The sequence below is a fragment of the Orbilia oligospora genome (assembly GCF_000225545.1).
Source record: "Orbilia oligospora ATCC 24927 unplaced genomic scaffold scaffold00080, whole genome shotgun sequence".
NCBI classification, from domain to species: domain Eukaryota; kingdom Fungi; phylum Ascomycota; class Orbiliomycetes; order Orbiliales; family Orbiliaceae; genus Orbilia; species Orbilia oligospora.
The window spans coordinates 971705-998994 of record NW_011645637.1 but is presented as its reverse complement, the minus strand read 5'-3'; the positions used below and the strand labels follow the sequence as shown (position 1 = coordinate 998994).

The 27290-nt window shown below is 45.3% G+C and overlaps 7 protein-coding genes across 7 annotated transcripts; 4 read left to right on the top strand and 3 right to left on the bottom strand.

Moving 5' to 3' along the window:
- Positions 1-1467: 1467 nt before the first annotated feature.
- Positions 1468-1863, bottom strand: AOL_s00080g283 (uncharacterized protein; the record flags this gene model as incomplete). The annotated part of the gene is made up of 1 exon (XM_011124658.1): positions 1468-1863. One exon carries the CDS (start codon positions 1861-1863, stop codon positions 1468-1470), a length of 396 nt encoding a protein of 131 aa, XP_011122960.1.
- Positions 1864-7452: 5589 nt separating this feature from the next.
- AOL_s00080g282 (uncharacterized protein) lies at positions 7453-8218 on the top strand (the record flags this gene model as incomplete). The annotated part of the gene is made up of 3 exons (XM_011124657.1): positions 7453-7528; positions 7605-7681; positions 7766-8218. 3 exons carry the CDS (start codon positions 7453-7455, stop codon positions 8216-8218), a joined length of 606 nt encoding a protein of 201 aa, XP_011122959.1.
- A 446-nt stretch (positions 8219-8664) lies between these two features.
- On the bottom strand, positions 8665-10091 carry AOL_s00080g281 (uncharacterized protein; the record flags this gene model as incomplete). The annotated part of the gene is made up of 4 exons (XM_011124656.1): positions 8665-8925; positions 8988-9366; positions 9460-9883; positions 9968-10091. The coding sequence occupies 4 exons, from the start codon at positions 10089-10091 to the stop codon at positions 8665-8667; spliced, it is 1188 nt and encodes a 395-aa protein (XP_011122958.1).
- Positions 10092-11059: 968 nt separating this feature from the next.
- Positions 11060-12866, top strand: AOL_s00080g280 (uncharacterized protein; the record flags this gene model as incomplete). The annotated part of the gene is made up of 3 exons (XM_011124655.1): positions 11060-11439; positions 11529-12440; positions 12509-12866. The coding sequence occupies 3 exons, from the start codon at positions 11060-11062 to the stop codon at positions 12864-12866; spliced, it is 1650 nt and encodes a 549-aa protein (XP_011122957.1).
- Positions 12867-14000: 1134 nt separating this feature from the next.
- On the top strand, positions 14001-15210 carry AOL_s00080g279 (uncharacterized protein; the record flags this gene model as incomplete). Its single annotated transcript, XM_011124654.1, has 2 exons — positions 14001-14994; positions 15068-15210. The coding sequence occupies 2 exons, from the start codon at positions 14001-14003 to the stop codon at positions 15208-15210; spliced, it is 1137 nt and encodes a 378-aa protein (XP_011122956.1).
- A 121-nt stretch (positions 15211-15331) lies between these two features.
- AOL_s00080g278 (uncharacterized protein) lies at positions 15332-18531 on the bottom strand (the record flags this gene model as incomplete). The annotated part of the gene is made up of 2 exons (XM_011124653.1): positions 15332-18232; positions 18295-18531. 2 exons carry the CDS (start codon positions 18529-18531, stop codon positions 15332-15334), a joined length of 3138 nt encoding a protein of 1045 aa, XP_011122955.1.
- Positions 18532-18775: 244 nt separating this feature from the next.
- AOL_s00080g277 (uncharacterized protein) lies at positions 18776-26974 on the top strand (the record flags this gene model as incomplete). Its single annotated transcript, XM_011124652.1, has 6 exons — positions 18776-18853; positions 18931-18962; positions 19038-20771; positions 20827-26449; positions 26507-26651; positions 26709-26974. The coding sequence occupies 6 exons, from the start codon at positions 18776-18778 to the stop codon at positions 26972-26974; spliced, it is 7878 nt and encodes a 2625-aa protein (XP_011122954.1).
- Between the last annotated feature and the right edge of the window lie 316 nt (positions 26975-27290).

Here is a 27290-nt window from a genome sequence, read left to right as displayed (position 1 = left end):
AAAAAAAAATTAATCCAGCTATCTTTTTGTAGGTTCGATAGTTGACGATACGAAAGGAGGAGAGAAAGAATAAGGAAAAGGAGATTGGGAAATAAAAGATAAAAATACTAGGGCTGAATGGAGGTAGAGAGAGAGGGAGAGGGGAGGGAGATTGCCAATATGTCTTATGGCAGGACAAATGCGGATATCGAAAGCTTGCTAGCAATATCGAGAACGGATAACATTTCACAAGTACTTCAAGAACATACTCTGCAACCTCAACTTCGCATAAGCACAAATAGCTGTATCGAAACGGTGATAATAACAATGATTATGATGACGATAATGAGGATATCTCGAGGGTGAATGCATCAGAGTAATTGCGGATCAAAGCGTAACGTTTTCCTCAGAACATTCCACTGCATGGATGAGGGGATAAAGCCACATGGGAAAGATGCAAGTTTGTGAATGTAGCAGCATGTAGCTAATTCACTAACTAGCTCTTCGGATGATATCAGGAATCTTCAACGGCAGTGGGGGATAATAACAGCCTCGATAAGAAGCTGTGCCGTTGGGCTGGGCTGGGGCCACACGCCCAGACCCGTTTCAGATGTTCGATGGATCCGATGTCGAGACTAGGGTGCAGAAACCCCCCTCCAGCCATGTTATGTATGTACCGACATAAACCCTCCTCGTCCAACACAGCTGACGGGGAAGGGAGCTTGCTATCCGACATGAACGAGGGAGGGATGGGAAGAGGGAATCGGAGGTAGCACATTTCAATATGATTGTGATATGACCTGGATAATATAAAATATATCCTGAGATCTCACGAGGTGAGTGCAACTGTAATTTCACCATACACCTCTCTCTCTTTCTACCTCTCTCTTTTCAGGCTGTCCTCTTCTGGACGTTCCAAATAGAGATATCCTCTCTTTTTTCCCCCGCTTTTCGACCATGATCCTGGGACCTGTTTGAGATATGTGTTCGGAGTATGCAGGTGGGATGGATGGATGGATGAGGAGAGAAGCACGTTCCCGTTTGAACCTCATTCCCTTTTTTTCCTTTTCGATATTCATCCGGGTTCTGCATTGCATATATTTACCCGGGTCCTATCTTTAACGGAAGGCAGACTCTGGGTACTGCCTGAGCAATCAATGCATTGCATTCAAAAGACAAAAAACAATTCCTCCAAAAGCATGCACCTCGTGCATAGCATCGGTATGCGTATTTATATGCGATAAATGCGTATGGAATTTCTGAGGAATTTTCGAAAGAAAACAAGAAGAAAAAAAGGTGTTCTCGTTCAATCGGACCAGCCCCATTCGTCTACGGCTGCACAAATACCCCAATTACTGGGAAAACAGCTATCCATGTGTCGTAGACGAACAGGAAACCCTTGAAAACGTTCGAAACCAAAAACCAAACCAAACCAAAATGATATAATCAAAAAAAGAATTGTGCAAGGGCCATAAAAAAGGCGAGTATTTAAAGAACATACCTAGGTCGCGGAGCCGATATCTTCAAGTCTTTTTCACTCGAGCTCCCCTGCTTTCCCCTCGAGAAGATGGACGACATATTGAATGCGGCAAAGCTACCGTGTCTGCCACTCGCAGTTGGCGTAATAGAGCCAGCGACACTAATAGAAGGTCGAGATGCGAAGCTTTGGTCTGGCGCGAAAAATGACGTCGGCGAGTCTAGATAACTCTGATTTCCTTGGGATAAGGCCGAGGAATTGGAAGATATACTGAGACTATGTGCGTGGTGCCCTTGGTGAGACTGCGATGCTGGATGGGTATGTTGATTCTGAGCATGCTGTTGTACCAGAGGATTGGTAGTTGTCTCAAGGACAGGAGCAGATATGAGCTTTCGTTTTCCCGACATCTTTCCTTGTCTGCCTGTCCAGCTCTCTCTCTCTCTCTTTCGAGGAGTCTCCGTATAAGGTTTCTGAGCTGAGGGGGTAAAAGGACCTAAGGTTTTGGGAAGTAGAGTGTCTGGGCCAATCCGTATCTCCTCACACTCTGATCCGGAGATTCTTTTCTCTTCTATTTCTGTTGGTCGCAGACGATCAAATTAAAACAGAGCTAACAGAGGAAACGAGTGTGTCTCTCCTAGTTCAATGACAATTTCAAGATCGGTCCGGTAAGAATTCAACAGCTTCCATGTAGAATGCAGGCAGCCTGGACGTTGGTTTGCAGTTGATTGGTGTGTTGCTTGTGCTTGCTGCTGGCCAGAATCGATATAAATGAAATGGTCCCAAGTAAAGTGCTATTGACTGCATATGCATACAAGTTAGATCCAATCCAGTCCAGTCCAGTCCAGTCCGGCAGAAAATCCAGGAATCTGCGAGCTGCGGTAAGTCGTGAAGTCAGTGGCCTTCAATTGGCAGGCAAATCGATCCCCACGAATTCGTCCCAGCAAGCTGTCCGCCCTCGGTAGTCCCAAAGATGCACTCGTCCAACAGCACAAAAAAGCCTAAATATGTTCTGTCCACCCCGTCCGACAGAGGAAAGAAATTCGCAAACGTTAAAAAAAAAGTCCTTTGTCGAGGAGTTATACGGGTGATGTAATCTCCATAATTCTAGTGGGTCAGTTCAAATGCTGCGAGATCGAAGAACGTACGTTATGTTTCTAAGGCTCGTTGGATTGGAAGGTTGTGATGGGAGAGACTGCAAGCTGCATGTATGCAATGTAGGTGGGAAGGAGGAAGGAAAGCTGGGGAGTCGACTATTAAACCAGAGTCATTAATGCCAACCGACAGGCGCATGCAGTTATCGCGCTATTAAAATCACAGCAGCAAGCAGGATTAACATTGCTATTTGGAGTTTCTATCTATAAAAATCATGTTCGGTTTCATAAACCCTTTCGGGCTGGTGCTGCGAGGTTTCTGGAGGGGTAAAAGCATACACCGAATTAAAGCTTCAGTCCCGGCTAGTGGAGAAAAAGCCGACCTCGAAGCTGGCCCTGCAGCAGCCAGGGCGCAAAACGATGGAGAAATGTTGCGCTTTTTCAAGGAAATGAAGTCCCGGCACCGTATTTCCATGCAATTACAGGTACGGTACTAAACTTACATTCTTCAGCTGAACCTGCAGTATCATTTGCCTCGTAGTGCCATGGAGGTAAGTAGTTCTCGAGATCTCAGCGCAGATGCAGGATACTATAACATAAAATTTACTCGATTATGCTAAGTACTGACTTATATACTTTCCGTGGGAAAGATGGCTTCCAAGTCGTCGCAATCCCTGATTTAATTGACCGTTGCATATCCAGAGAGCTGTACGTACATGTCTTATACATGCACGTGGAAATCTATAACTCGCCATGTAATGTACAGTACTTACATACCGACATGCAGGAGCATCGTCTCGACGCCCTCCAGTAATATATGGGGAAGCCAAAGAGTAAAAAAAAACTAGGCTGCAAGCACCAATCCCACCGAACAAGCAGGTCTAGCGATATCAAATGTGGGCCCCCCTATCATCACGATATCAAAACGGACGGTTTGAGACACTTCCAGGGTAGCTCGATGCCTTTGACGGGGCGTTTCGCCCAGCCCAGTTCCCCCCAAAGCCCAACTTCACTTAGCACCTTACTATAATGCTATGTAACTAACAGTCAGCCAGCCTAATATCCAGCCTGTGAGCTCGCTCGCTTGTGTCCAATAAATCCCGGAGATCTGGCCACTCGATCGAAGGATGTCTTTTCTCGGCAAGCGCGAGACGGAGAAGCCTGAAGGGTCAGCTCGCTCGCTCGTTTGTAGGTAATGTGAAAATGTAAGATGCAAGTTTTGGGCAAATATCCCGCTTGCCCGAAAGTTGAACACTGGAGGCGAGCTGCTGCAGACGGTCTAACAGCCTGTCGGTATCGAATCACCGTCTCAGCTAGCCGAAACTCTTGGCGGCCCTTCCGAACTGTTGGAAGGTTGCCGTTGACGAGCTTCTTCTTGTTTCTTTTGTGTCAAATGAGAGTGAAGGGAAATTCAGGCTGGGATCCGAGCCAATTAATTTCCTGGCATGTACTGGTTCTTAAGTTGTCCGGTGGTTGTTTGGAGAGGTTTCTTTGGGCCGTTTATATGGGGAGATGATACCATGTAATCTCCAAGATCATGGTCATATGTCCTGTTCCCGTCAAGAAGCGGATCCTCTCGTTATCACACCCGATTGGAACTTCAACCACCAAGTTTTCTACTGTGTAAGTAAGCATGTACCCAACGCCCAGCAGAAATCTCCGAGGGAGGCTTGACTATACAGGCCATTATACGATTTCATATGCTTCCGTATGGTCTAATATCGGTTAACGCAGCTAAATTTAAATAGGTTGCTGTGTCGCGGCGTCGGCCGCTGCCAGGTAACATATAAGAGGTATACAGATGCCAAGTTTAATATAAATTAATGTCGACAGGGCCGTTCCGTCGTGGAATCCAGCATGCAAGGTAGTCACCTATACCTTTCCCCCTTCCTCGAAGAAAAATTATAAATTGATCATGGATCCCTCTCTATCTTGTAGTTTATGGGGTTATACCACCTCTTCTACTGATCCTCCAGCCGATACCCAAAACCCATGTTCCAGAACGTGAAGATAGAACCCAAACTAGAAGCCCTTCTCTTTCGACGTCTATACTTCCCTATTCCAACCCGCATGCATAAATATCCGAATGGCCCCATACTTCCCTATTCCCCCGCCGCCGCGCATGTATAAACCCTACAGAAAGGGGTCCATACATATATGTACATAGTTTAAGTGCATCAGTCAAGTTCAACAGCAATCAAGTAGTACGGGATCTGGGACATGCAGACTAGATAAGTCGGTTACAGTTCTAGAATCCATCATGTTGGGTTTATCTTTATTTTATCGCCGACGAAACGGGTATATTTTCTTTTTTGGGCAGTATCATACGACCTGAGTGCATACTAAACGGACAATGAAGGTACCTGGCGCGGGAGCAGATGCCCAAAGGAAGTTAGGGGTGACCGAATGGTGATAATAGTAGGATATCAAAATACTTGGCTTCCAGCCCCAACGTACTGTATTTGTAAGATCTAACCCTAGATAACCTCAGAATATTCGAATATACGCCTAAATGTGTAAGTTTAAGCGTGAATAAGTGGGAAACTAGGCTTGAATTAAATTTTATAAATCAACCAAACGGCTGAGAGAACTCATTCTGTAAGTATAAAGTTTAACTCCAGTACTTGATATTCATACACAACTCAGCAAGATCTCGAGAGTGTTGGAATATTTCGATCTTTTAGTACAAGACGACATGAATATGAGACCTGAGTACGATTTAAAGGCGGAATTCGTTTCATCTTTAGGTAATTATAACGGTATGAAAGCTTGGGAATCTTGTCTTCTTCGGCTGCGGGTGTCCCTGGCCGGCCGGGAATATAACCTGTTTCCAAGATATCCGAGCTTTCGAATCCGGATATCCAGACGCCGAAATTTTAAACTTAGTCCATGCAAAATGCATCCATGGCCAGCTATAGCTCCGTACGAGGCTCCATAGTATTATATATAGGCTAATTTCCAGATCTGGTCGCCGCCACTATGACTTTAGATTGCGTGCTGCGGGCTTCAGTTAGAGTCATTTCATTCCATGTATGCAGAACTCGAAGTTCAATATTCATAGCCATAGATCAGTAAAAAGAATAAAATTTCTTCTCTTGACTTTTAAGCAGCTGTTTAAATTCTCCATCCCTGCATCTTCGTTTATATTTGCTAGCTCTTGAGGAATATTAATATCTCTTTTTTGACCCTGTTTATATTACGGATGCAATAATATTGACCCCGTCGCGCGAACCGGCTCCCTATAGATATTTTTATAAGTAGCACTATAGTACTAGATCTATAGAACCGATTGGCAAGATTCTTATAACATTCTGCTTCTTACCTTCTAGCAATATCAATGTTGGTAGCACTATTTATATTATAAACATAGTTATATGTGTCTATATTTCTAGCTACTTAAGTAACTAGGTAGGTGGGTAGCCAGTAACATTTAGAATGGATTCCCATACACCCTTTGAGTATCAGACATGAAAGACTTATTAAATTTCCCTCACGATGTCGACATATCAGGTGCCTGTAGGTCACGACATGCATCCAAAGTCGAACTGTTTAAGTCTATGCCTTCTATCGATTTATAGTCGTAAATTCCGATTGATCTTGATCTTGCAACCAATCAAATCAAATCATAAAATTAAAAACAAACATACACATCCATGGCTAGACAGTGCGGCGGCTGGTGGTTAGATTTACATACTATATAGTTAGTCTTGTATTAAAACGCTTCGGCACACTGCTGACATACTAGTATCTTAGAACCTTTATTCAATAAGACATTAATACCAATTAATTACTTACTTAGTAGTCGTGTGAAATTGAGATATAACATGCGTATGCAATAGTGTAGTTCAATCTGAAATTAAACGTTCGAATTCTTCGATCTTCCTGTTATAATTAAGCACTGATCATTGACTATGAGCTAAATGAGCTCCATATATTGAATGAGTCAGCGTTTACCGATAAAATTTATTATACTTTAAAAATAAATGCTCCTGGAAGGACTAAGGATCGATAGCTAAGTACCTACTGTAGTCTTGTGCTAGATATAGATATGGATCTATCTAAGTATGTAAGTACAGAATAGAATTCAAACTCGTTCAGGCAAGAATCCCTGCCCCCCAAAGGCCAAGTCCCTCGCTTAAGCAAACCAACCACGCAATAGACCAGGAACACCCCCAAAAAGAACCCATTGCTGTCAAATCCATCTGCCTTTGTTTGTTCTTACAGTAACTCGACATCATGACCTCCAGACCCACATCCCGCCGCGCCGCCATCTTCACCCCCCGCGAAAGCGACGGCGACGACGATTATCCATCCACTTCATTCAACGTCAGCTAATATCTAATCCAATTATTTCTCTCACTTTCTCCCTGACGTTCAGAGCTGTCTGCTACAACTCTCTGCATAACGTTATAACTGTACTGTCGCAACAAACCGACTCGAGATTTCCCGATATCGAATAACAACCGGGGTTCGACTCTTAGCTACTTACTTATATAGTACAGGAATTCGGATCCTGAATTGGCCTCCTCCCGAGACGGCCCCCCAATATCTATATAAACGACCCTGCCGGCCACGTTGCCCAAAGAACCGCTCAACGCGCAAAAGATATAAATAACAATCTTTTGTCTATTTCGGGTACATACCCTCAATCCCGCCGATCTCCAAGCACCCATCGATCATCACCCACGCAACGTCACGTTACCCGGCGTATATCCGGAATCTCCCAACCGTGTCTGTCAACTTCCAACTTCTCTGTGTCATCGACCTAGTCTGGTTGTCTACCTCAGCATACCTTATATATCCTCAATCTTCAATCACTCGTTTCTCCACCAATCATTTGGCTTCTAGCCGTATCAAATCGCTTCTCAACACCGTATATTCTTCTACAGTATAAATAATTGCACAATGTACGTCGGACCGGGATTTCCGATCCCCACTCTCTTTGAGCTCGCAAAGCGAGTTTGTATTCGACATATCAACGGTATTTATCCCTTCCCCTCCTTTTCCTTCCTTTCTGCACCTACATCATAATACAGAAGTTAATACAAGATGATTAGTGATCGATGATATCGGAGATTTACCCTATAGTATCGTCAAACCGATCCTTATGCGAGTCGAATGCCCTGACAAACTGGTACGTTCCCTCTTTGTTGCCCAGCCTCCAGGAAACCGATTTTGAAGGAGCTATGCTAAATTCTGGAATTTATCGGAATAACAGAAAACTATTGAAGAAAACTGCTCTCAATTAGTCCCCGAAATCAACGAACTCTGGCAACTCTTCATCCTCCGCGATATCGGGGAATCTACACTCCACAGGTTCCTAAATCCCTTAGAGTCTGGAGACTCACCCGAAGCCCGAGAAATCATAAACAACACGGATTGGTCGTCTTTATATTTCAACCTACGAGAAGAAAAACTTGCTAAAGAAAAAGAGCAAGTCGATGAATTGAAAAAGGCTATGAAGAAACACAATGAGCAGAAAGAAAAGCGACAGATTGGGTTTGCGAATGTTAGGAGTGAGGATATCGGAAAGTTGAGGATGTTGGATAAAGGAAGAAGTTTTTCGGGAGTTATGAGCGGGAGGGTTGGGAAAGATCCCGCGAGCAAGGTCTTTAGAAACGCGGCGTTGAATAAAGCGTTAATCAAACCTGGGAAGGGAAGGTTTAGATAAAATATGATTCCACCCATACTTTGTCGTGATTTGTACTCGATGGACGGGTATTTTTGTTGGATGTCTTGTTTTTAGCGTTTTATATACGGAGTCAGAGGGTGTTTTTCTTTAAAATAGCATCCTGGAGATGTTGCATTGATATACGGAGGATTATAGGGGTAGATGGGTGTTTATATAGGACATTGGGAGTTTGGACTCGGCGTTTTAGACAGGCATCATTGTATTTCTCTATGACTGGTAATATAATCGAACTTCTATAATAATGAACATCTTATTATACTTTAAAATTCAAGGGTATAATAGTAATAATGATAGTAATTATAATGATAACGCTGTGGCATGCAATGAGGTATTGGTATTACATGTATACACTTCTCTAGAATTGGTCTGGACTCTAGAATATATATTTGACATATATAAGTATCTAGTAAATAAGGGACGAGAGTCTACTTGGACTCATCGATCTTGAGGCCATCTATTGCTTCTGTTGGAGCCGCGGCCGACCCACTAGCTTCACCCTTCTTCTTTGCAACATATCCAGTACCAATCTTCTTTTCCTTCTTCTTTTTCTCTGGAGCTGGTGGAGGCGGGTAAGCCAATTTCTCGATTTCCTTGAATTCCTCGCTGCTAGCATATTCTGCTCTGATGGGGTCGAGGAGCTTGTTGAGCGCCAGGGTTGTGGCAACCTTTAGTTCTTTGGGTCCAATCTTTAAGAAGGTCAGTGAGTATATTCTCTCCCAAATATTTTATTTGATTTGTGGATACTTACGATATCAGCGGTATAATCCTCCTTCAACTTCTCAATAGTCTCATAAACAACCTCTTGTCCATCCTTCTCAATCACAAATCGTGCCTTTCCATCTTCGGCCCCCAATTCCGAAATCGGCAGTAACACATACTCAACGAAAGCAATGACACCGTTCCCTTCAACTTCTTTGGGTGCGCAGACCGCCTTTTTCAGTTTTCTCTCAACGTCGGCAGCGGAGTCCAGAAGGTCGATTTTTGAGTTGGGGTCTGATGCCGACATTTTTCCACCTGCGAGACCGGGGACCATGGGGTTCATTAAATGAGCGCGGGTTTTGTAGCCTAGACTTGGGAGATTTTCGACTGCTAGAGTGAAGATTTTACGTTGGTCGACACCGCCGAATCTTTCCTCTCAGTTAGCACAATTCCTTCTAAATAATATCACTTATAAGGGACAGTAGAAAATAGAAGGGAAGAGGAGGAGGAGGAGAACGTACTGTGCATCGACACCAAGATGCTCTTCATCCAACGCCTGCATCAACGGATAAATCAAGCCAGACAACAATGGGCTAGTAACCTGCTTAACAACCTCTGCACCGGCCTTCTTTGCATCATGCTCTGTCACAATACTCGACAGCCTGAAGATATCCATGATGTAGCCTTCAGTTTTCTGGTAACTCGACCCAAAGACAAATCTGAGCTTATCGATACTAACACCGATTGACTTCAATACGGATTTTACTAGGAATTCGTAGTATCTGGCTCGGTGTTGGACTAGTTCTATGGGGGCTTTCATGTTATCGAGGAATGCGTGGAGGTCAGCGAGGAGGATGGTGACTTCGCAACCGGCGCGGAGGAAGTGGGCGAGTTTGGTCATGGGGACGAAGTAGCCGCAATGGGGGCGGCCGGTTGTCGCGGTACCTATTCAGTTGTCATCTCAATCAGTACTGGTGGCTTATATACTATGTCCACTGTGGGGTATAAGAGGGGATGGGAGTCAAATACCCCAATAGATCTTGAGAGGTCGGTTCTGTTTCTCGATGACATCGATGAGGATTTCTTCACCCAGAACTTCCTGGAGGTTGCGTGTGATCAGAGCGATCTTTTCTTTTGCAGTTAACGATGCCATTTTGTTTTTTGTATCTTGAGTGCTCTGCAGTGAGATAGCGAGAGAGCAAAGGGAGAGTGGTATTGAGATGGTGTTGGTTGAATAGCTTTAAGGATGTTGGGCCGGCCAATGGATAAGGAAAGTAGCAAAATTGGGTTGGGCAAGTGACTGGGTTTAGGGTGCGATTGGGATTGGGGTGAGGTACTAGCTATTTAAGTACTTAGGTAAGTATCTATAGCTACGCTGGTTGCGGGGTGTGACTCAAATTTGGAGGGTTTTATTTTGGAGTTGCTGTTGTATTTAGCCACAGCGGTGTCGACCCTCCAAGCCTTGTTATCTGATTTGGATACAGGGTTACTGATCTTATCTGATCAATTACTGATCTGATCTAATCTCACTAGCCACACTTGACCCAAGTGCTTATTAATGCAACCACCGTTTCAGTTGGCGGGTTTTGTGAGAGAGGAAAGGCTGTATGGCGGTGGCGCAGCGTTTCGACAGCGCGAACAACCCAATTTTCCTCTTCTCTTGAGTTGTGCTCTCTCGCTTCCATTTCTTTCCATCATCTCAACTGCCTCAATAATCTCAACTGTCAAAACCATCGACATCTTCTCTTGCGCGCGCCATTATTTACCAGCACTTTCGTCTCTCTCCTCCACATCTTGGATCCATCGCTCTCGGTGTCTATCTCTTTCCGATTCAGGTCAAACAGCTTGTCGAAAGAATCGCCTTCTCCCGAGCATCTTTCCCATCGCATACTACTTTTTGTTTGTTCTGGGTCACGTTTCACGGTCGTTCGCCTGACCTTCTTCAAACCTCCAACCCCCCCTAGATTCCCATTTCTCACGTTCATATCATCACTATCTCTAACTATCCTTCCTTTCTTTCTCTTTTACACTAAAAAACCTCCGACTCAAAAAAAATCTCCTGTTCGTCATCGATAAGAATCTCAAACCCCGATTACGATCTAAAAAAAAAACCGGTTCACCATGACGGTGCAACTACAATCTGGAACTCCCTTGGCGGAGCAACTATCTGCCTCCGTCCAGCAGAAGATAGTAGAAATCGGCTGGAGTTCCGACGGCGAAGATGCTTCACCGCTCAGCGAGTACATAGTGCTGATGCTCGTAAACGGCAAGACTGAGTCACAGATCACCGCTGAGCTATCCGGTGATTTGTTAGGTCTTGGCCCGGAGGATGAGAGTGTGAAGGTCTTTACTAGTTGGATGTTCAGCGAGCTGGCTAGGTTATCGAGAGAATTGGGGGCTGAGAATGGAACGGCGTCGATTGGAGTGGTTGATGGCCAGGAGGGTAGTAGTAGGCCAGATGAGGATATGGCTGATGATTCGCATGAGGCATTGGAAGGAGTGTATGTTTTTCATCTCATCTCATCTTACTCCCCTCTCGTATCACGTATTATTATCGAGTGTCACCGACTAACATCTTTTCAAATTATAGTCCAACCGGCCCGAAAGCCATGCGACACCAAAATCAAAACCAGAACCAAAACCAAAACCAAACCCCAAAGCAACGAAGACCCGGTGGCCTCTACAGTCAAATCCAGAAGAACATGGACCGCTCCAGCGATCCTCTTAGACGGGTACCTAACAACCGAGGCGGCGACCAATTCAGAATACAGAAACACGACACGCAGCGTGGTGGCCCGCGTCAGAACTTCAACGGACCTCAAGGCGGTCCGATGAACCAGCGCCACATGGGTCGCGGCCAGCAAGCCGGGCACATGCAGAGCACTTATATGAACGCGATGAGCAATCCGAATATGGCACAGCAAGGGCAGTTCGGTCCGATGATGATGTCGCCGGAACAACAGTTTCAGTTTTTGCAGATGATGGAGCAGCAGGCGAGAATGATGGGGATGATCGGACCTAATGGGTTTATGGGTGGACCTGGTAGCATTCCCGGACAAGAACAGCAGCAGCCCGGAAGGTCGCTGTTCGATCGGGTCGATAACACACCCAAGAATAATAACCACCATAACAAGCCAAGGCAGCAGCAACAACAGCAGCAGCAGCAACAACAACCTGCAGCCGGTGGCGATACAGAGATGGGAGACGGTGCGGAAGGCTTAGGGGAGGATGGAGCTGGTCAGGAGGATGTCGCCTGCAAGTTCGGCTTAAGGTGTACCAAATCCGACTGCGTGTTTGCCCACCAATCCCCCGTTTCGGACCCTAGCAGACCTGTAGCATTCTCCGGCGAGAAGTGTGCTTTCGGCATCAGCTGCAAGAACAAGAAGTGCACATCAGCGCATCCGAGCCCCGCGAGCGGAGGCAGCAAGCCACAACAAGCCTTTGAGCAACAGGATTGCAAGTTCTGGCCTAACTGCAAAAACCCGCATTGCCCATTCAAACAGTATGTTTTCGCTCCCCTTCTATTCCTCTATCTACCTATTTGAACTAGTAGCTAACTTGAACATCCAGTCCCGCGAACGCCACAATGCCTCCCTGCCGCTTCGGTGCGGCCTGCACAAAACCTAACTGTCCATTCACACATAACCCGCAAACCCTGGACGTTCCTTGCAAGTTCAAGCCGTGTCTAAACCCGCACTGCTCGTTCAAACACGAGGATGGACAGCAAGCCGGTATATTTGAGAATAAGACTTGGACGCCCAAGGGCCACGTATCGGATAGGAAATTTGTGACGGATGAGGAAGGAGATGAAGAGTTGATAATTCCAGGGCAGACGAGCAGTAGCGGGAGCAGTAATGTTGCACCTGCTACTGCGGCATCTTCCTCACAGATTATCGCCGCGGGTGGGGAATTAGGGTCCGATATCTAAGACCACGCAATAGCACCCGTCTTTGGAAAAATTAGGATTAGAAAGAATGGAAAAGGAAAAGTGAGAGGAAGGGGTGGAGGATAGAATGAACCAAAGAGAAAAAAAAATACATGAACGAACAAAATTGACGGGTGATGGGATTGTTATCATAGAAAGGGCTTTGCGGTGACGACTTGTTTTTGTTTTTTTGTATAATACTAGTATCTATCATTCCTACTACGACGTTTGTTTTAGTGGCGGCAGAACCGGTACCCTTATGCATCTGGGATGGGGTTTTTTCTTTCTGTCGTTTCTTCTTCTTCTACTTTTCTCTTTTGATCTATGAGGATGGCGTTCTTTTTTATATGTTAATCTGGTATTTCTTTATGTACAATAGTAGTTTTTATAACGCCATTTGCTCTGCTCTCTCTACCTTAATATTTGCCTGTATACGATAGAATAGTTACCGATAAGGGACATAGGATAGTTAAGTACGTTTCATGGAACGATAGAATGATGAGGTTATATATATTCACGCTATCCTATAGGTTTGGGCAAGAGGATTCCCTAAGCTAATTAGTAGTTAGACTCCCTGATATATCTAATTATATATATAGATGAAGGATTATATATTGTCATCAATATCGAGATCAAATATTATACTGGTATATCGATACCCTCCGCTTAATATATATTTACGTTTGATTCTAGGTCATGGCCCAACCGGTTAGAGGCGTCATTGTATGTTATCCGCGTTCATATCCTCTCCGGATCCATGACGATATCAACGCAAATAATGCAACAGCGCGGATGAGAATATTCTTGAACTACCTCCTGTTTATTACATACTTTAAATTTATTCTATGGCGTGGGATATAATACAGTGAGCAGATTACTTTTACGGCCAAACATGTATGCATGGTGGCCATTTCTTTTTCGCTGATTTATTGATCAGCGGGAGAAATTACTACCTTTTGACTTCTTCCATTCTTATATTGATATCGTGGTCATACGCATGGAGTCTGAGGATATTGATTCGAATTCTTTTGGTGTCAGAATATTGTGATATCGATTTGGAGTTCTTTGGATTTACTTCTTTTATATCTTATCTTGTTTGGGAGAAGAAGGTTTACTTAACATTGATATCTTTATATAATGCATATCCACCGTCGAAATCCTCAACTTATTACCTCGGCGTGGGTTAACCCTGCCGACCCTGCTATTACCATTTCGGATGATATCGATATCGATAATCATGATCCTCAATCGTCACAGTTTCAAGAAAATCTGGGAGAAAAAATAGGGGAGGAAGAAGAAGAAGAAGGAAATGCCAATCTCTCCAACAGAGGGGCGGATACAAACGCAGAAACGTCAGGAGAAGCAGGAGAAGTAGTTTCCCACCGTCTCGACCAAACGTATCCTGATATTCCACGTCCAACACCTATTAAACTCCAGACGTCTGGGGGTGAAGGGTCTACTCCTCCTGTTTTGGTTCAAGATGGTGACAATAATAATAATAATACCGGAAATACGGTTGAAGATCAAGACAAAAATGAAGAGAAGGAGGATGAAGATGAAGGCAGCGATGAAGAGAAAGAAAAAGAAAAGGGAATAGAGGACATTGCAAAGTCAATATCCCTACCTGGTTTGCCCCTTGGGATGCTGGGTCCTTTGATGGGTCCTATCAATTCGATCTCTTCGGTTCCTGATAATGGACCGGAAGGTATTATGGAAATTGAGGTTATACCAAGCGGCGGAATGGACATTCCTGCATTCCCAGGGATGCAAGATAGGAATAATAACAATAACATGGTGGAAGAAATATGGATTACAACAGATGATTCTTCACCGGATAGCACTCCACCGGGTGTCGAAGCCGGGATGTTCAATCCGTTGGATATGCTGGCGAATCAATTGGAGAGTATTATGGGTGGCATATTTGGTGGTAGCGGCGGTGGAATAAAACCAGAGGAGAAAAAATTGGGACAACCAATAGATGAAGTCATGTTACCAAACGGATTGCCACAAAAAGGTCCGGAAGTACCGATTGGGATGGGTGGTGAGGGTATCACTGTTAATACTGTCGACGTTGGTGGGGGCGGGCCAGTTAAGAGGGGGTGGGAAGATGTTGGGAAGGTTGTGGGGATTGGTGAGTTCATCTCCCCTTTCATTTACTTACTTATAGGTGGTCCCAAAGGGGCTAATAAGGAGGCTGTGTGTAGTGATGCTATCTGTTATTGGACCCGTTGTAGTTATTACAGCATTAGGATGTGGAATTACAATGTTGGTGAAGAGGGTAAGGTCGAAGAGGAAGGGTTATAGAGAAGTTCAAGCGGGGCTATGTGGGGACGAGGAGTGGAATTAGACATATCAGAAAAAGTCTTATGACTGTTTGAAATTCTTGCTTTTGGTAATATATAACACAAGACGGCCTATGAAATCAGGTCCTAGATATAACAAATCGCTATAAACTCTTCAAAATGTGCCTATTTATTCTTTCTCTTCCTCTTTTTATCACTCTTTCCGGATTTACCCGTAATTTCGACTTTCTCACCACTTAGGGCAGGAGTGGCGGTAGTTAATGACTTTCTTATAGTCCCCGCCCATGTTACAAAGTCTGTGAATAGAGCGGGCTGCGTCCCACATTTTGCGTCTGTCATCCAATTTACCATTGTCTTTGTGAAGTATAACTCTGTGATCCGTTCGATCCAGGATTTATCGCCTGCTACTAATATTCTGGAGACATATAGACTGCAGTGGCTACATGATGCGGCGTGTTCACGGGATTGCTGCGGTTGGTGATGGGACTGAGATGATTCCTGGTGGATTTGTTTGAGGATTTCGAAGGCTGATGACGGATCCGTGAATATGGTTGTGGTTGTATCATCTTCTTTGTCCTTCGGTGATTTTTTCTTGTTGGATTGGGTTAACGATTTCAGAACGTTGTGAGCATTGCTGCGAACGCTTGGATTCCCTGTTTTGCGCATAGCTTCGAGACAAGGAACAATGACTTTAATCTTTTCATCACAGTTTCCATCTCCCTTAACATATATCTCGAGGAGCTCTAGAATTCGGTTCTTAAAGTTTACGACTGATTCCTTAGCCGAAGCTCTTTGTTGGCGTTTGTTGGGGGTTTTGCGGTATTTGAAGATTTTGGAGAGTTGCTCGTCGACTAGGAGCATTTGATCGTCGTCCATGGATTCGTCAGAGTCAGAAGCGTCGGAGGCGTTTGAGTCCTTGGATGTACCCAGAGCTTCGGCAAGGGCAGCGTGGAGTTTGCGGGTTTCTTCGTCAAGGGGTTCGTCGTCGTCATCGTCATCGTCATCCTCTTCTTCGTCTGAGGACTCTTCATCTTCATCCTCATCCTCATCGTCCTCGCCATCTTCTTCATCCGCAGAATCTTCTTCCACATCGATGACTTCGACATCCGAATCTTCCCCATCATCGTCCTCCTCAGAATCTGCATCATCCATAACTTCATCCTCATCCTCAATATCAAACAACTCCCTCTGCCCTTCCTGTGTCTCTTCGACAACTAACGGCCTTAATAACGAATCTAGCGCCGATGCGCTCAAAGAATCCGCAAAAGACTTAAATACTGTTTGCGACATCTTCTTCGCCAAAACGGAAGGCTTAGCGAGGAACCCGAGTAACAACTCGATCAGGATTTCAAGAGAGTCCTGCTCTTCTTCATCATCTTCTTCTCCGTGATCGTGGTCCTGTCCCTCGGGCTCATGCTTCTGGCGTTTATGGCGGTGCTTATCCTTCTTCTTTTCCTTTTCCTTCCTCTCCTTGCCGATTTTTTCGAATACTAGGTGGAGGTCTTGAAGCATATCCATCGCATCGGGTTCGCCGTTGAAGAGTTGAAGTAGTAGTAACGAATACATCAGTGCAAAGGCGTATCTTCTAGAACCGAGAGTTGGTGTCTTTTTATCGAGTTTTGAAACTATTTTGAACACCTTTTCGATTTCTTCTTCGATGCTTTCGTCAACAGTCGTTGCAAACTCGTCGGCTGATTCTTCTCGTTTTTGTTTTATAAACAAAACAGCTTTTGCGGACCAAACAGTAGATTTGAGATCCGAGTTCTGGAGAAGTTCTGATAGGCAGCTTGAGAGTCTGGTCCGGAAGGTGGCTTGGGTTGTGGCGGAGAAGGCAAGGTCTGCGGAGGAGTTGGATTTGATGTTGAAGTGGCCGTATTCGACGAATATATTAATGATCTCGGTTACATAGGAGCTTTTTGGAGTCGACTTGCTGCTTCTGATCATGGAAAGAAGCTGGTCGGCAGCCCATTGCCTGGATTTTTCAATGGATTTCGTATCTTCAGCTGCAGGTTCCAGGATCAGTGACTTGAAGAATCGGACTATCTCTAGTTGTCCTTGCTCATCCGCGCACGAGAATAGAGACTCAATCACTTTAGTCTTGGTGACGGATTCGAAGTTTGGACTGCCATTGCGACTTAATAGACAAGTAAGAACAGTCGATGCTATTGATGGGCTATTCTCGGCTTTGGACTTTATGACCCGGAGGGACTTTTGGGCCGCTTTGTGGAGGTAACGCTCTGGCGAGCTTAGCTGATTGATGAAACATTTCATCAGATTCGGCGAGAATAATATGGATATTGTGTCTTTGTTTTCAAAGGCCGAGATGGCCTTGTTGAATACTAAGAAGCCCCAGAATTTACGTTCATCTGAAGAACCATTAGAGAATAGACCATCATTTACGACAGCCTGCCAGAACTCTGGGAAGGAGGCGATGTCCTTTTGGGGTGTATCAGAGGTGTAGAATTCGAATATAGAGTCCCAAACCCATGATAGCCTTGCGTTCCAGCTCCCTTTCTGTGCTAGCTTTTCACCATCTTCGTCTTTTCCTTCTGATTCCTTGAGAATCTTGGCTAGTGTCTGAAGGTAGGCCTTTTCGAACGGCGAGGACCGTTTTTGGAGTCGGATGTTTAGCCTTTCTAGCGTTTTATTGTGTTTTTGTATTAATGCGACCCAGATACCGATGCCGTCGCTCGACTTTATGAGTCCTGACTTTTCTAGCTCGTCACAAGTGACCTTGACGAGTTCTTTCTGCGAGCTTTCTATCGCAAGTACAGCATTTCGAATGACCAAACAGCAGGATTCCCGTAACCACGGCTTCTTCTGCGCTAGGACCACTAGTTGTGTTAACACCGACTGCCAGTTTGATATATCCGACTCCTTGGTGAACAGTAGTTCTGTTTCTATTATCGCTTTGAGACCGAACAGTCGACCGAAAGAAAATCCTCGTTCCTCCGACTTTGTAAGTCCTTGGGTGGGTTCGGTATGCTCCACAATAAGTTGTACAACGGATCGGAAGGGTAGGTCGGTCAATAGTGGGTCCTTAGGATCAAGAAGGCTATAGAGCAACTAGACGACAATAGTTAATTAGCAAAATGTACAATTTGACTACAATAGCAGAAATTTCTTACCTCCACCAGAGCTAAGGAGAACCCAATGCGACTCGAATCATTGGCACTGGTTAAACCTTTGATCAATCGAATCAAGCAGTATTTGACGGTTTCGTCGCGGTTTTCTGTGATATTTCGTAATGCGAGGTTGAGACCTTTCGCAGCTTCCAATCGTTCGTTCTCATCGTCCTTTGAAAGACCAGCGAATTGCTTGCGAACCTCGGGCGCCGGAAGAAAATGGGTGGTAGTTCGCGCCATTGCTTATGAATGTCCTTGTCGATGGGTTTGTTGGAGGGATGAAGCAGTTCTGCGACCAGATTTTTTTTTTATGCTCGGTGGTCGGCCATGTTTTGCTAACCGAGAAGAGCAGCGGACCCACAGCAAGCAGTTTTAGCGATCCAAAAAATTTCGATGGCTAATCTTCGCGACACAACTTTTTTTTACCTACCAAAATCCCACCTTCTGTCGACAGGGCCAGAAACAACAGTAATTGGAGGCAAAAATGGCGGTCAAAACAACGAAATCCAAAGTCGCGAAGAGTACCAGGAAGGGAGGAACGGCTAGTAGTAAGAGACATACGGTAGGTCACCCTTTCGTCGTAAATTTTTTGCTGGTTGATCGAATTGCTGGTGTGCTAACTGTTCGTCGCAAATGTAGTTCCAAACATTCACGCAAAAAATAGCATCGATGTAAGGCTTCTTAGATGTTTACGAAGCTATAAGTGCAGAAGGGTGGGAAAACTAATTGGCCCGATTGGGATATAGAAAAATCGATCCGATACGAAGAATCCGCCGCTTCGATGATAGCTTACCATCCGAGAACTCGTCGCACTTCTTCGAAACCCTCACAGAATATAATGATCTCTACCTTTCCGCTATCTACATCGACTTCACACGGTCGACGACCCAATACACCGAGTCATTACCTCATATCCTATACCACCAAGACTTAATCGCTACAAATCTCGAATCATCGATCTTAAAATGCGAGACCGACGGCGAGGATACCAGTCTACAACCGCTGCTGGGTCTCATCCCACAGCTCGCCAGAGACCTAGGTGTGGAGTTTGAAAAGCACTTTGAGCGATTCGTAAAGCTTATCACCGGTGTTATCGTTCGAACTAAGAATGTCCAGGTGGTTGAATGGGCGTTTGAAGCCCTGGCGTATGTACTCAAGTACCTCAGTCGGCTGCTAGTGGAGGATTTACGACCGTTATATACCATTGTTGCGCCGCTGTTGGGGAAAGAAACGCAAAAGTACTATACAACGAGGTTCATGGCCGAAGCCATGTCCTTTTTAATACGAAAGACGAAGGGGGAAGGGTTGAGTTCAATTATCCAGTTCATTGCTAGAGACCTCATAGAAGCTTGCCGGAGCGATAAAAAGTTTAGTGCAGAGCAGTATATCTACGGTCTAAGGACTCTGTTTGTGGATACATGTATGGGGGTAGACCACACCCTGCATACTAGGGCCGAACCTATACTGAAGGCTCTTCTAGCAGAGAGCTTAGATAGGGAGCTAGGTGGTGAAGTACCGAAGTGGGAAGAGGTGGTTACCGGGACACTTATCGGCTTGATTCACAGGGTAAAACAGGAGACGGCTGGGCCTCTACTTCAGACTGTTTACGAGTTCGCGGAGATGGTATCGAAATCTGGGCAGCACCTGGGATTTGCAGCGGACTTGATGTTTGCAGTCGAGGGCACCAGGAAAGGCAGCCGGATTAGCAACTGGGAACTACCCTCGGGTTTGTCGTTCGGTCTGCTTAAGGGAGCTACCTCTGCAGCAGACGAGGATTGTTACTGGCGCATTCTGCAAGGAGTCGCCCTCGTGTTCCAACAGGCTGACCTTGGCTTCGTTTTACCGAATCTACGAGATCTTTTTACCTCGCTGTCTAGTTTCAAAGATGGGAAATTCTTTCTATCCTTCTCTGTTTTATTGGCAGATTCTGGCCTGGCTAGGTTTGGTGAAATCTGGGCAAAGGAGATGATGAAATTCGTTTCTGCGAACTGGAACAGGCATGAAGATGAGATCTTGATGACTTTGGCGAAACTTCGAAAACTTTACGAAAGCCAGGCTGAGACCTGGACCTTGAGAGATATCCCTGCTTCAGCGCTGCTAGGAGTGGAGAAAGCCATCACAGAGCTATCTAAGCATTGCAAGGCTACTGAGGATGCTATGGACACTGATGAAGATAACTCCGCTCTTATTAGGGTGTACAGTTATCTCGAAGTCCTAAAATTCTCTACTGTGCGAGAGGCGCAGAAACAAAACTTAGCGAAGTCCATGAAGACTCTATTCCAGGATCTACGTGCTACACTCGTTGGAGAGAAGCTTCCGCGTCATAGAATTCTTGCCGTCATGGGGTTGCTATTGTATATCTTAGTTGATGTTGAGAAAGCCGGATCTACATTCTGGGCCGATGTTTGGGAATCCTTCTCGGACCTAGGCACACAACATGGGTTTCTAATCGGGATCAAGAGAGCATTGGAGAAGAAAAGGTATTTTATTAGGAGTCTCTATGTGTTATTGTTAGATACTAATGCGAGAGCTTAGGATACAACCGCCGCCTCAAGACACTGAACAATTTGAATCAATATTCTCGATTTTGGAAAAGAACTTAGAATCGCCAAGCCACGAGCTCCGAAGCGCTTCTTTGGATACACTGTCTCTCATCTGCGCCTCAGGATCAACCGAAGAAGTCGAAGCTATTGATTTGATGCAAACGATTGAGAACACTGCGATCTCGATTACGACATCAAGAAACATCTCTATGCATGTTCGAAAACTTGGATTATCCTACCAAGCTGGAACATGTGATAAATGGGGAGCTCGGTTGCTACCTCATCTCTGCTTTGGCTTGCTTACCGTCAAGTATGCACCGCTATGGGAGGATGTCATCGGAACCTTAGCGAAGGTTGCGGAAAAGAAGGATGACGATGTTGCTTCACTGGTTTTCTCATGGCTCACGGTGCCAAAGTTGTCAGACGAGGATGACGTACCGGTGGCGGAAGAGCAGGAAGGGAATCGACATGTTTCCGAATTTGAGTGTTCAAACTTGGAACAGTTGCTTAAGCTAGCTGTGAAGACCCGGGTCGCGTCAACCGATCCACTGGATGTCATCAACAACAGTATCGACAAACTCAAGGATGCAGTATTGACTCAAGAGGTATCCCGAAGTCAAGCGCTAAGAGTCCTCCATGAGGTCCCTCAAGTCGCCGAAAAGCGCTCTCGCCAGCTCGTACCGCTCTTTTTAGAATGGGCACAACAGCGAAACGACGACTCTGGGGATGACGAAGATGGGGGATCTGAGACTTCATCGAAATGGAGCAGAAATGACCAAATGGCCATGCTAAACGTCTTTTCTAAATTTCATAATCCCAAGGTTCTCTTCAGGTCGGAAGAAGTATACACCGCAATGTTAGATATCGTGGCTTCTGGTGACACTAAGCGACAAACCGCCGCTTTGGAGTGCATCTTTACGTGGAAGCTGCCTGCAATCCGCCCTTACCAAGAAAACCTCACGAATCTTATCGATGAATCAAAGTTTCGTGATGAAATCACCAACTTTATACAGGTCGACAAGGATGAAAGTATCATTCAGGAAAATCATCGCGGGCAACTCATGCCAGTTCTCCTCAGAGTCTTATACGGCCGGAGTTTATCACGAAAAAATGCTTCTGCCGGCAGCAGAGGAATGGAAAGCAGAAGAATATCAATCCTCGCAAGTCTCGCAAACTTTAACGACGAGGACATCAAGATGTTCGTTGACATCGCTATGGAGGAGTTTAAGGATTTGGAATTCGTGGAAAAATCAAACCCACAGGAATTCTCTTTCGATACCGATGCTCTTGATAGTCTTAAAGCCACACCGAGAAAGCAGCTTGGTTTTGTCAATATGGTTGAAGATATGCTCAAACAGCTTGGGAAATCGATAGCCCATGTCATTGAACCCGTCTTCGATAACTTGATGGTCTGTCTTGTCAATGCGTCGCAGCATAGCACCAAAGATACCGAAAGCGAATTCGAGGCAGAAAACCTAAAGGCCTACAGAACCGTCCGCCAGGTTGGGTTCAGGTGTATCAACGAATGCTTCACGAGGTATCCCGAGATGGCTTGGGCGCAGTACATGCCCGCCTTCTTTAAGACACTGGTGGAACCGAGGGTGCCAAACTTTGCCGCTGAGCATGCACAGTCGAAATCCGGGCTACTCAATGTGTTCGTTACATGGTCCGCGCACTCGAATACAGCGTTATTCTTACAGCAGTATAATGACAACGTTCTACGGCAAATTGCTGAGTGCCTTGGGATCCCTTCGGTTAGCAATGATGTGGTGCTAGAGATTACCACATTGGTGCTAAATCTTGTTCTTCGAGTTGAAGAAGGGGACTCTAACGTTCTAAGAAAGAAACTGCTGGCGCCATATGTTGATTCATTCCTCCAGAGGTTTGGGATAATTCTCGAGAGGAGCTTGGCTAAGGAGACTTTGGAGAAATGCGTGGAAGCTGTGTCGCAGTTAGCTGCGTATGCTGATGGTACCGTAGAAACGAGGAAACTACTTGATATTTCACTCTTCCTACTATCACAGCCCACACGAAGAGTTAACCCGAAGGCAAAGAGCGATATTCTTAGGATTGTCTACAACATTCTTCCCAATCTTCTGGAAGAGCTCGATGATAATCTGATCGAGAAGGCATTTAAAACAGCTACTTCTCAGTTCTCATTCTTCAGGGACCGGGAAAGTAGAGAACTCCTTGCAAAGGTTCTGACAATCTTCGCAGAGAAAGATGAATCGCTTGAAGAGGTCGCCAAATTCTGCGAGGATATGAACACTTATTCGATGCGAGCGCTCGGCGAGCCCGACTTTAACAAGCGATTATCTGCCTTTGCAGAGATCAATGAGGACCGGTACCAGGTTCTTACCCCCAAGCAGTGGACTCCTATTGTTTACAACATGCTTTTCTTTATCCGAGATCAAGAAGAGTTGACGACTCGTACGAACGCCTCATATTGCCTTCAGAGATTTGCTGAGAGGGCTGGTAAAGCCGTTGGAGGGGATGAAGAAGTGGCTTTCGCGGATATAATATCAACTATAGTGCTACCAGCCATCAAAAATGGACTTCGTGAATCTTCCGAGCTTATTCGTGTGGAGTATATCAACGTTCTCGGCCATATTGTCAAGGAATGCGAGACTTCCGACGTCAAGGATATGCATCCTCTTCTCTTTGGTGGAGACGAGGAAGCCAACTTCTTCTTCAATATCTTACACATTCAACAGCACCGTCGAGCAAAGGCTATTCGAAAGCTTGGTGACAAGGCTGAAACAACAAGGATTGGGAGCTCAAGTATTGCGCACTACCTTATTCCATTGGTTGAACATTTCATCTTCGACCAGGATGAAGGGGCCCATAATCTCGCCAGCGATTCTATCAAGACTTTGTCAACACTGGCAGCGAATGTTGAGTGGCCGCAATACAGAGCCTTGTTCAAACGGTATCTTTCTCAGATGAAAGAAAATCCTGGGGAGGAGAAAGTTGCTATCCGAGTTATTAGTGGTATGGCCGAGGCGTTGTTGAGGACGAAGGAGAAACTACCTGGAAAGACGGAGGCAGCGGGCGAAGATGTCGTGATGGAGGGAGTTGAACTTCATGTTCCGGCACTCGAGGCTTCACTGCCTGCACCGGAAAAGCTTGAAGCCGATATCCTTCAAAAAATGCTCCCTCAGCTGCTCATATTCCTGAAGCAGAAGGATGAATCCACCGTTAGCCTGCGGGTTCCTGTTGCAGTTGCTATCGTTAAATTGATTAAAGTATTATCCGACGATACGATGGGGAAGCATCTTTCTCCCGTTCTCACAAGTTTATGTCATATCCTCCGCAGCCGTGATTCCAATTCTAGGGATCTCACTAGGCAAACATTATGCGAGATCGCTGGTCTTCTAGGGCCTAAGTATTTCGGGTTCATCCTCAAAGAACTCCGAGGCGCACTTCTTCGGGGATACCAACTTCATGTTCTATCATTCACAGTTCACGCGATCATGGTTGCTGCTGTCCCGAACTGGGAAGTTGGTGCTTTAGATTACTGTGCAGCGGGGATCATGAATGTCGTTATGGATGATACCTTTGGTGTTACAGCTTCAGAGAAGGAGGCCGACGGGTACACTAACAAGATGAAAGAGATCAAGTCGAACAAGAGCTATGATACTGCCGAGTTGCTTAGCAGTATTACTACGCTTCCGTATCTCGGAGACCTTGTCAAACCCATTCGTGCAGTTTTGCTTGAGAAGCTAAACTTTGGGATGTTGAGAAAGGTTGATGAGTTATTCCGTCGTCTCGCGCTTGGTATCATGAAAAACCAGGGGGCGAAGAGTCGGGATGTTTTAGTCTTCAGCTACGAACTTGTTGAGGAAGCGTATAAGGCATCGAAGGTTGAAGAAAAAGTTAAGGAGATGTCAATCAAAGATGAAATTCGGGAGCGATTTATCGTCAACCTGCGGTACTCGAAATCGAAATCTGCCAGCGAGAGAAAGAATATTTATTGGTTCAAACTGTTACGGTTTGCAATGGATATCGTCAGAAACATTGTTCAGAAACACAGCGAGTTGATGACGCCGGCAAACATGGATGCTTGGGTTACAGTTGTTGGTGACAATATCCGCGCTGACGAGGATGAGCTCAAGATTGCAGCTATGCGATTGTTGACGACTGTCATCAACGTCCCTCTACCCAAGATTGACAAGAGTGTTCTCGTCTTCGTCAAGGACTGTTACCAAATTCTTCAAGATTGCCCGTCGACCGGTTCGGAGCTTGCACAGGCCAGTTTGAAGCTTCTTGGCACCATTTTGAAGGAGAAGAAATCTGTTGAGGTCAAACCTGCGGTTTTATCCTATGTTCTGATGAGGATCCAGCCGGATCTTGTGGAATTGAATCGGCAGGGTTTGGCGTTTAACTTCCTGAAATCTGTGCTTGGGAGGAAAGTCATGGTTCCTGAGGTCTACGATGTTGTTGAGGAGATCTCGAAGCTTATGGTTCGAAGTCACTCGAAGTTGGTGCGAGATAACTGTCGAGGGCTATACTTCCAGTACTTGATGGAGTATCCGCATAGCAGAAAGAAACTAGATAGTCAACTGAGTTTTCTCATCGATAATCTAGGGTACGAACATCAGGAGGGGAGAGAGTCGGTACTTGATGCGATCAATGTCCTGTTGATGAAAGTTGGAGATGATCTCGCGCAGGAAGTTGTTGTGGATTTCTTCCCGTCTTTGGTTGTAGTTGTGGCGAATGACGAAGCGGAGAAGTGCAGGGAATTCGCACTATACCTAATGAAAAGGATTTTCCAGAGGGCGGATGAAGAGCGCACTGCTGCGTTTTTGGGGCAGATGAGAGGATGGTTGGGGAGGGGACAAAAGGAGGTTTTGAGGAGAGTTTGCTTGAGGTTGTGGTTGGTTTATGCAGAAGTTTCTGGGGAAGCGATGAGGAATGAGTTGGGATTCATCACAAGTAAGATCGAGGAGGTGGCGAAGGAAGCGATGGCCGGCGAGGACGACGAGTTGATGGATGACGAAGAACCTATGGACGTTACATGGGATCAAGTGCACTATGCGCTCCAATTGTGGGTGAAGCTATCGCGGGTATTCCGGGAAGATGCAATGTCTGGGAAATATGCTGGCCTTTGGAAAGCTGTTCGAGCCTGCGAGGCATCTACAGATGCGAAGGTTAAGCTTGTTTCAACTCAGCTTACCGGATTGTTTCTTTCAGTATTTCCTCAAGATTACTCGACACTGCCTTTGCGGAGTGGGAAAGGATTGGAATTGGATGCTCGCGGCCTTTACGAAATTGCAAGGAGTTGCTCTGGGTTATTGCTGGCAGGTGATCTCACGGAACCTCTGTCGCAGCAGGCCATTGCAAACTTGGTGTTTGTGGGACGATGCTTCCAAGCTACGAAGCTCTTGAAATCTCAAGTTAACACATCTACTGAAGTGCCTAGAGAAGAGAAGGAAGAGAGCGGAGACGAATGGGGTGGGATCGAAGAGAATGATCGGGAGGAAGAAGCCGCTCCATCTGAAAGTGAAGATGAAGCAGATGAGACTGGATCCAAAGGCGATAACTCTACTGCACTTTCATGGCTTGTTCACCGGATTAACAGTGTCATTCGCAATGATGAGATGATACACCGAAAGGTACGTTGAAAGAAATCAGATAAATAATCAAGATTTCATAGCTAATAAATTGCTTAGAACATACTTGGGAAAAAGGCCGCTTTACTATGGGTGGCTACGATGACCCAAGAGATTATGACACCGGAAGATCTCTCCGGTTTGGCCGTTAAGATTATCTTGCCCATATACAGTCTCGTAGAGTCTGAAAACGAGAATTTAAATGGTATGTACAATGATTTCTACCAAGCAGTGGCTTTTCACTTCGCTAATAATTGGATAGACCTTAAACCAGTCGGCAAGATGGTGTTGCAGACACTTTCTACGAAGATGGGAACAACGGCCTATGCCCAAGCTTACGCAACAGTTAGAGCAATGGTACTAGAAAGAAGGAGAGTGAGACGTCACAAACGATCGATCCAGTTGGTCACAAATCCGGATATTGCTGCAAGAAAGAAGATCAGGAAGCATGAGAGAGGAAAGGAGAGTAAGAGGGAGAAAAACAAGATATTCAGAGATAACAGAAGAGCAAAGTTTGGATTTACATGAAAATAGGTATTATTGGAAAGCAGGAGAGCTGGGTTTAAACTGCTTAGACATCTGAGATAGAGATTCGGCGCTGAAATATTAACTTCCCTCACAAATGGGTATTTGTATAAAAGTTGTCAAGTGTATCATAGCTCACTAGCATTTTTGTGGAGTTTTGGGGACTTTTGTTAGTGTAAAGTAGGAAATGTATTTCGGTCAACCTCATATTGACAAATAATTGGCCCGCTCGTTTTATAAATTTAACTGTCACATGTTGCACCAACTTTATAAGCTTCCGGTTGTGTTCGTATTCCAGGATGACCCTCGACATTGGTTC